Source organism: Babylonia areolata, chromosome 14, assembly GCF_041734735.1.
Source record: "Babylonia areolata isolate BAREFJ2019XMU chromosome 14, ASM4173473v1, whole genome shotgun sequence".
NCBI classification, from domain to species: domain Eukaryota; kingdom Metazoa; phylum Mollusca; class Gastropoda; order Neogastropoda; family Buccinidae; genus Babylonia; species Babylonia areolata.
This window is the reverse complement of record NC_134889.1, coordinates 27,125,376-27,135,375: the sequence shown is the minus strand read 5'-3', so window position 1 is coordinate 27,135,375 and position 10,000 is coordinate 27,125,376. Positions and strand designations below refer to the sequence as shown.

Here is a 10,000-nt window from a genome sequence, read left to right as displayed (position 1 = left end):
AACAGTTACTGAAAGTGGAGTGCTAGCCCTGTTAAAGAACCTCAACCCTCACAAGGCCTGTCGTCCAGACGGAATACGCCCTAGGGTGCTGAAGGAGCTCACTGCCGAACTGACACCTGGCTTTACACTGTTCCAGTCATCCCTTTCCACAGGCATGGTTCCAGAAGACTGGCGAACAGCATATGTCACTCCAATCTTCAAAAAAGGGGAACAGTACGACCCCTCTAACTACCAGCCAGTCTCCCTTACCAGTGTGTTAAGAAAGCTACTGGAGCACATCATTACCAGTGGCATGATGAAATACCTTGAGGCCCACAGCATCTTGAACGATTTCCAACACGGCTTCCGGAGTGGAAGGTCCTGCTAGACACAGCTCCTGGAATTCACAGACGAACTGCTAACCAACATGGAGGGAGACAAGCAGACCGATGTCCTCAATGGACTTCTCAAAGGCGTTTGACCGTGTCAACCACTCCTTGCTATTCCACAAGCTTTAGCAGTACGGCATCCAGGGTACCACCAAAGCATGGATCTCCAGCTTTCTCAGCAGCCGGCGCCAAGCAGTGGTAGTGGATGGAGCCACGTCTTTTACATCAGCTTGAGCTCTGGAGTACCTCAGGGTCTGTGCTAGGACCATGCTTGTTCCGAGCAGATATTAATGACCTTCCAGTGAAACTGACCTCACTGGCAACGCTCTTTGCAGATGATACAGCAGTATACAGGATGATCTCCATCGGCAATAATCAGGACCAGTTACCGTGAACATGACCTCCAGCGCCAAGCAGACTGGGAGAAGAGCTGGGACATGGAGTTTCATCCTGCAAAGTGCTATACTCTCCAGTCTCTGGGCCACAAGGAGCAGGAACCCCCTCCATCACTCATACGACCTGCATGGCCACACCCTGGACACCGTCTCATCAGCCAAATACCTGGGCATTACGATCCAGAGAGAACTGAACTGGGACGACCACATCAACAATATCTGCTGCAAAGCTAACTGAACCCTGGGCATCCTCAGACGGAACCTGAAGATCAGCTCCATCAACAACAAAGGAAGAGCGTATAAAACCTTTGTACGCCCCTTGCTGGAGTACGGCTCATCCGTCTGGGACCCCGTCACCAAGAAGAACTCTGACAGGCTGGAAGCCGTACAGCGTCGAGCAGCTCGCTTCGTCCTGGGCAGGTACTGGAACATCTCAAGCGTCAACGAAATGCTCAGTCGGAATCTTTATATCAAACGATTCTAATGCATGTAAGACTGATGTTGAGTCGACCAATAAAACTTCTCTGAATATAGTTACTGGGAGATTTATCAGATTTATCTGTATGTGTGTGTGTGTGTGTGTGTGTGTGTGTGTGTGTGTGTGAAGGAGAGCGAGAGATAGAGTCTATGTGCATAAGTGTCCGATGTATGCGCCCGCACGATTACCACTCTTTTTAAAAAAATTTTTTTTTATAGGTTTATTTGAAAGGGTCGCAGACTCACACTAATAGCCATCGTATATGACAGACAGAACAATGATGGTCAGCAGGGGCTTGATGACCATGTACATCATAAAGAAGAAGTTATCAAACAGGGCCGCTATTTCCGGCCATGAAGGCATCGCTTCTTCTTCTTCCTTCCGGTCCGACTCGGGCGCCATAGGCCGGGGAGGCTTCCTCACGCAGTCATCATCACCATCATCATCATCGTCGTCGCGGCGGCGCGCGCTGCAGTCATTCAGCTCCAAATCAGCGTCTTTCCCGGGGGACGGCTTCCCCAGGTGGGACACCTTGGAGCGCCGCGTTTTCCGCCGCGTGCAGCGCGTGACGTCTCTGAGCGGAACGAGGACACGCCTGACGAGGACACGCATGGTTGGTGACACAGGGCTGCTGGGGTCGCGGAAGTGAACGAGGACCACCCAGCAGGTGAGAATGGTGGCCAACACGCTGAGGCAGAGGACGATAGCCAGGTACACCTCTGTAAAAAAAAACACACACAACTCCAGGGTTGGTGGTGCCGATGTTGCATGACTGAGCGCTGATGTGGTGTAGCGTATATGGACTTGTCCGAACGCAGCGACTCCTTCTTTGAGTAACTGAACTGAACTGAACTGAACTGAACTGAACTGCGTGAGCGCGCGGACTTTGTGCAGCTGCTGAGTTTTGCTTACAGTTAAGAATGTTCGTAACTTCACGGGTGACTCCATATGTTTAGGAACATACTTAACTGAAAGTAAACTCAAGGAGGCGTCACTGAGTTCGAACAAATCTATATACGCTACACCACATCTGCAGATGCCTGACCAGCAGACTGGATGTATCACTGGACAACAAACAACAACTCACGCAGAATGGATGTATCACTGGACAACAAACAACAACTCACGCAGAATGAATGCATCACTGGACAACATACAACAACTGACGCAGAATGGACGCATCACTGGACAGCAAACAATATCTAACGCAGAATGATTGTGTCACTGGATAATAAACAACAACTCACGCAGAATGGATGTATCACTGGACAACAAACTACAACTCACACAGAATGGATGTATCACTGGACAACAAACAACAACTCACGCAGAATGGAAGCGTCACTGGACAACAAACAACAACTCACGCAGAATGGATGTATCACTGGATAACAAACAACAACTCACGCAGAATGAATGTATCACTGGACAACATACAACAACTCACGCAGAATGGATGTATCACTGGATAACAAACAATATCTAACGCAGAATGGTTGTGTCACTGGATAACAAATAACAACTCACGCAGAATGGATGTATCAATGGACAAGAAACAACAACTCACGCAGAATGGAAGCGTCACTGGACAACAAACAACAACTCACGCAGAATGGATGTATCACTGGACAACAAACCACAACTCACGCAGAATGGATGTATCAATGGACAAGAAACAACAACTCACGCAGAATGGAAGCGTCACTGGACAACAAACAACAACTCACGCAGAATGAATGTATCACTGGACAACAAACAACAACTCACGCAGAATGAATGTATCACTGGACAACAAACAACAACACACGCAGAATGAATGTATCACTGGACAACAAACAACAACTCACGCAGAATGAATGTATCACTGGACAACAAACAACAACTCACGCAGAATGGATGTATCACTGGACAACAAACAACAACTCACGCAGAATGGATGTATCACTGGACAACAAACAACAACTCACGCAGAATGGATGTATCACTGGACAACAAACAACAACTCACGCAGAATGGATGTATCACTGGACAACAAACAACAACTCACGCAGAATGAATGTATCACTGGACAACATACAACAACTCACGCAGAATGGATGTATCACTGGACAACAAACAACAACTCACGCAGAATGGAGGTGTCGCTGGACAACAAACAACAACTCACGCAGAATGGAAGCGTCACTGGACAACAAATAACAACTCACGCAGAATGGATGTATCACTGGACAACAAACCACAACTCACGCAGAATGGATGTATCACTGGACAACAAACAACAACTCACGCAGAATGGAAGCGTCACTGGACAACAAATAACAACTCACGCAGAATGGATGTATCACTGGACAACAAACCACAACTCACGGAGAATGGAAGCGTCACTGGACAACAAATAACAACTCACGCAGAATGGATGTATCACTGGACAACAAACCACAACTCACGCAGAATGGATGTATCACTGGACAACAAACAACAACTCACGCAGAATGGATGTATCACTGGACAACAAATAACAACTCACGCAGAATGGAAGCGTCACTGGACAACAAATAACAACTCACGCAGAATGGATGTATCACTGGACAACAAACCACAACTCACGCAGAATGGATGTATCACTGGACAACAAACAACAACTCACGCAGAATGGATGTATCAATGGACAACAAACCACAACTCACGCAGAATGGATGTATCACTGGACAACAAACAACAACTCACGCAGAATGAATGTATCACTGGACAACAAACAACAACTCACGCAGAATGAATGTATCACTGGACAAGAAACAACAACTCACGCAGAATGGAAACGTCACTGGACAACAAACCACAACTCACGCAGAATGGATGTATCAATGGACAACAAACCACAACTCACGCAGAATGGATGTATCACTGGACAACGAACAACAACTCACGCAGAATGGATGTATCACTGGACAACGAACAACAACTCACGCAGAATGGATGTATCACTGGACAACGAACAACAACTCACGCAGAATGGATGTATCACTGGACAACGAACAACAACTCACGCAGAATGGAAGCGTCGCTGGACAACAAACAACAACTCACGCAGAATGGAAGCGTCACTGGACAACAAATAACAACTCACGCAGAATGGAGGTGTCGCTGGACAACAAACAACAACTCACGCAGAATGGAAGCGTCACTGGACAACAAACCACAACTCACGCAGAATGGATGTATCACTGGACAAGAAACAACAACTCACGCAGAATGGATGTATCAATGGACAACAAACCACAACTCACGCAGAATGGATGTATCACTGGACAACAAACAACAACTCACGCAGAATGGATGTATCACTGGACAACAAACCACAACTCACGCAGAATGGATGTATCACTGGACAAGAAACAACAACTCACGCAGAATGGATGTATCACTGGACAACAAACAACAACTCACGCAGAATGGATGTATCACTGGACAACAAACCACAACTCACGCAGAATGGATGTATCACTGGACAACAAACCACAACTCACGCAGAATGGATGTATCACTGGACAACAAACAACAACTCACGCAGAATGGATGTATCACTGGACAACAAACCACAACTCACGCAGAATGGATGTATCACTGGAGACAGACGGGAGGTTGTCTGTGACCGAGGTCAAAAACACCACGTAGGACAAAAGCACGGTCAGTGCGTACCCTATCTTCTCCCCACTGTCCACCGGCACGATGAACCCAGAGCACGTCAAGATGGACGTCAGAACGATGGGCAGAATCTGAAAGCATCATCACGATAATTAAAAAAAGAAAAAAGAAAAAAGAAAAAGGAAAACCTATAACAACAACAACAACAACAACAACAACAACAACACATGGATAACTGACAGTGAGTGAGTGTAAGTGAGTGAGTGAGTGAGTGAGTGTGTGTGTGTGTGTGTGTGTGTGTGTGTGTGTGTGTGTGTGTGTGTGTGTGTCTGTGTGTCTGTGTGTCTGTCTGTCTGTGTCTGCATCTGTGAAGAGTCTGACTTCCCATTCCATTCCTCTTTCTTTTTTCAAGCAAGCCTTGACACTTTTTTTCCCTCTTTTCCGCAGTCTGTGATGGACTATCTGTGCTGTTTTGCTCTGGCGATTAGGTAGTGTGATGTAAGCACTGGGATGGGTACTAGCTGCCCATTCTGCATCGTTATTTGCCTATATGGCCTTTTTCATGAATTTTTGGTATAGCTTTGAAGTACTGTTGTTGTTTTTTCCTTTTTACGATTTTTTTTTTGTAATCTGAGGATGACAAATTAATCGGAATGGCTGGCGTTCTCAGTTTGGCGTAGTCTTATTCGCCCAAAGGAGCTAAATGATTGGAATATGAACTGTTTTGTGAGTTTGTCTTCGTGGTTTTTGTTGTTTTGTAGATGTGACAGTTTAGTGTTGACGCGGTTGAGCATTTGTATGGTTTGACAGTCCTGATATGGCCCTGTGCATGCAGTCGGCTGGACGTTTTAGCAACAAGAACAGAGAACAATGTTAAGAGAGTTTGGGGGTGTCAGAGAGAGAGAGAGAGAGAGAACGAACGAACGAACGAACGAAGTTTTTTATTGAGGGAAGTGGAATAAGCATACATGTGCTTTTTTTCATCCAGCCCTCAGGGCAAATGGAAATTGAATATGAATCAAAACATCCTCAAAGTAGCAAAGAGATGAAGAAATAAAGACATGACATTCACATTCACATTTAAACATGCACATCTACATAATGAACATGTGCATTTACATAATCATGGTACAAACATCATCATGTCATGAAGGAAAGAGAGAGAGAGAGAGAGAGAGAGGGATATATATATATATATATATATATATATATATATATATACATACTAAAATTGGATACAAAAATTGCACGACACCACGCGCGCGGGCGCGTGAGAGAGAGAGAGAGAGAGAGAGATGTGAGCACGATTCTTCTCTGGCCTCAACAAGCATTCTGTTATTTGACTGCGGGAATTAACGACGAGCCGTCACCATCCTTGACCACTTCACCGCCGAAACAAACTGACTGACAAAAAAAAACAACAAAAAAACAAAAAAAAAACCAAAAAAAAACAAGTGATGTTTCAAATCATAAAACTCCTTTTTCTTCGTTCGTGGGCTACAACTCTCAAAGGTACATTGGAACAAAACCCAGACACTTCCTCAAAAAAAAAGAAAAAAAAAGAAGGAAATGCCGGGTTTTTCCTTATACCGATCATTTGACAAAAGCTTATCTGTGTTTGCTCATTTCTTCTGTCATTGCTGCTGTGTGCACATGTCAAATAATCGATATAAGGACAGGCCTGGCACTTCCTGTTTTTTTTTTAGGAAGTGTCTGGGTTTGTTCCATTGTACCCTTTATTTACCTGTGTGCAAGCTGAATCGGTAGCGTAAGCAGCACTGACTTGAAGTTGTGTACCTTGTGAATGGAGAGAGTTACCACTCTTTTTCTATTTGTTAATCATTTTGATCTCCTGGCCTCATTGTTTTATTAATTTCAAGTCGAAAAACCACCGAGGCAACCATGTGTTTGTTCTGTATTTCTGTGTGCCTTGTTCAGGATTAAAGAAGCTATGCCAGTCTTGAATAAAAGCTTATCTGTGTTTGCTCATTTCTTCTGTCATTGCTGCTGTGTGCACATGTCAAATGATCGGTATAAGGACAGGCCTGGCACTTCCTGTTTTGAGGAAATGTCTGGGCTTGTTCCAATGTACCTTTTATTTACCTGTGTGCTTGCTGAATCGGTAGCGTGAGCAGCATTGACTTGAAGTTGTGTACCTTGTGTAATGGAGAGAGTTAGCACTCTTTTTCTATTTGTTAATCACTTGATCTCCTGGTCTCATTATTTATTAATTTCAGGTCTGCACATATATTGAACTGGGTGATCGGGAAAATTTCCATCCTTTACCCACCAGTCGCCGTTACCGAGATTCGAACCAGAGACTATCAGATTGAAAGTCCAACGCTTTGACCACTCGGCTATTGCGCCCGTCAAATCATAAACCAATATCCAGGACAGTCAGCCAAAAACTGAGAAACTTGTTTGGAGAAAAAACACTCCAGATCAACCGTGTGAATTCTCACCAGCTGCCGTGGCGAAGTGGTTAGCGTCGCGGGCTGACGGCTGGGAGGACGCGGGTTCGAATCCCAGCGAAGGTGGGTTTTTCGGCTCGTGGCCGGCTCCTACCCAGAGCTGAATGTGCTATGGGCTTAAATGGGGAGACTGGGACCACACAGTCGAGTATCATCCACTTCACGGATGCGTCTTTTGGTGTGTTGCTCTAATTACCTGACCAACACTGCAAGTGTCTGTATATCTCGGGCCTGGTTAACGCCGGGATATCATTATGACAGGAAGCGTAGAGTATATCATTATCACGCAGTCCCATACCATGGACCTCCATAGCAACATCGTCATCGTCATCCTCCTCCTCCTTCATCGTCATCAATAAAAAAAAAAAAATAAAATAAAAAGTCTCAAAGTCTGTGGCCTTTCATGCCCTGCTCCCATGGTGACATAAGTTTCGACACCCCTCCCCTCCACTTCCGTGCTTGGGGTGAGTCCTGTCGATATCTTCAGTGTCGGCAGATTCATGGGGGGCTGTTGTTTGGGGGAGGTGGTGGCGGTCTCCACTCTGGGAGGGATGCTCACTCAGTCTGGCTCCGCAACTAAGCCATTATTGTCGTTAGTAGGGGGCTTAGTAGGTGGTGTCCTAAGTACGTCAAATCAGAACAGGTACCACTAAACACCACCGAAGTGACTCAGCAGTAGCGCATTGTCTCCTCTGGTGTGTGGTCTCCTGGCGACCTAACATCGATAGTTCCCTGTGGACTGCCGACGCTGGAACTGCAACGAACAAACCCGGGTTCGGCCGTGTATGGGGGAATCTAAATGAGCGGCGTGGGAGTAATACCACTGAAACAGCGCAGATGATGAGGCAGCAAAAAAAAAAAGAAAAAAAAGAAGAAAAAAAAGAAAAGAAAAACAAAACAAAAACAAACAAACAAACAAGCAAACAAAAACTGTGTGAATTCTATTCCTTCTTTTGATGAGGGTGCGGTGTTGTGGGAGCTGCGGAATGACATAGGAAAGTGTGTGTGTGTGTGTGTGTGTGTGTGTGTGTGTGTGTGTGTGTGTGTGTGTGTGTGTGTGTGTGTGTGTGTGTGTGTGTGTGTGTGTGTGTATAAAGCGCTCAGAGTGTGGAATCTGACTGAAGACAGGCGCGATTTAAGTTTCAGTGTTATACCAGTGATGAGACGGGGACAGGGCAGACAGCTTACCAGATTCTGGCTGTAGAATTGCCATTTCCTTCTGTAGGTTAAGTGAATGTTGGATCGTGTGTAAGGGTTGTCACCGTCGAAGAAACTGCTAGAGCTTGTCCAGTAATCCAGAAGATCCCATTCTCCGTTGGCGGAATAATATGTCCAGTTAAAAACCCTGGAATTATCCACATATAATTATTACGTATATTACACAATTCTACGACTACTACTACACTACTGCTACTACTTCACACACACACGCGCGCGCGCGCGCACGCGCACGAAGCACGCACGCACGCATGCACAAATACACCCCCCCCACACACACACACAGACACACACACACACACACACACACACACACACACTCACACACACACACACACACACACACACACACACACACACACACACACACACACACACACACACACACACACACAAACACACACACACACACATTTCATTTGCCTGTAGCTTTTGTTGGGACATGGAGGATTCCAGAAAACAAAATAATAATAATAAAAAAATTAAAAAATACAACTGGAAGTATCATAATGTGTGCATCAAAACCAAAGTGTTAACATTCTTATATATATATAATATATACCTCTCTCTCGTCCTCTCTGACTACTTTACTCACCAGCCTCTCTTCCTATTCCCCAAGCAACACTTCACACTGTTCTTTTCATGCTGCATGCCCTGGATGCAGTTTTTACATGAGTTTTTTCATGAGCTTTGTTAACCTTTTTGTTTTCTTTGTTGGTGTGTGTGTTGCATTTTGACATACCAGTAAACGCCCTTGATGAAGACCAGTGGTCGAAACCGGTCGGGCATGTGAGAAACTGTTCTGTTGTTTTCCTTTTTTTCTATTGTTATATATATATATATATATATGTGTGTGTGTGTGTGTGTGTGTGTGTGTGTGTGTGTGCATAATGAAGTGCTCTTCTAAAGCGCTGTTCCCTCAAAGAGAGACTCACGGCGCTTAACGCAAATTCTCAAGAAAATTAAAATATCAAACAATCAGTCGTGGCGCTCTTCAAATAACTTCTTACAGAAGAGAAGCAACAATCATAAGAAAAAAAATCAACCACGAAGAAACAGTCACCATTCTCGCAACAGCAACAACAACAACAACAACAACAACACACACACTCACACACACACACCACCTCCACCCACACATACACACACAACACTGGAAAAGTAGTAAATCTCTTATATACCAGCAAACTGGACCCAAATTAGACTAAACTGTTACTCAAATGCAAGAAAAAAATGATAAGTTTTTAGCTGGGACCTGAAAGAGTCCACGGAAGAGGCCTTTCGCACGTCAGCAGGCAGTGAGTTCCAGACAGCACCGATAAACTAATGATCAGTGACCGAAGGTTTTCAATGAGTGTTCGGCACCCCAAGTAATCTTTAACTCTTTCACCGCATTTATGCACAGGCGTGGTAGAGGACCCATGT

General features: G+C 44.9%; 1 protein-coding gene across 1 annotated transcript in view; it reads right to left on the bottom strand.

Annotated features, from left to right (window-relative positions):
- Positions 1 to 1,487: 1,487 nt before the first annotated feature.
- The window catches only part of LOC143289664 (5-hydroxytryptamine receptor 3A-like), a 22,788-nt gene continuing 14,275 nt past the window's right edge, over positions 1,488 to 10,000 (bottom strand). Inside the window, exons 6-8 of the mRNA XM_076598712.1 lie at positions 8,546 to 8,702; positions 4,849 to 5,017; positions 1,488 to 1,960 (exon numbers count right to left, since the gene is read on the bottom strand). Coding sequence (XP_076454827.1) covers positions 1,488 to 1,960; positions 4,849 to 5,017; positions 8,546 to 8,702 — 799 coding nt within the window. The remainder of the gene's footprint in view (positions 1,961 to 4,848; positions 5,018 to 8,545; positions 8,703 to 10,000) is intronic.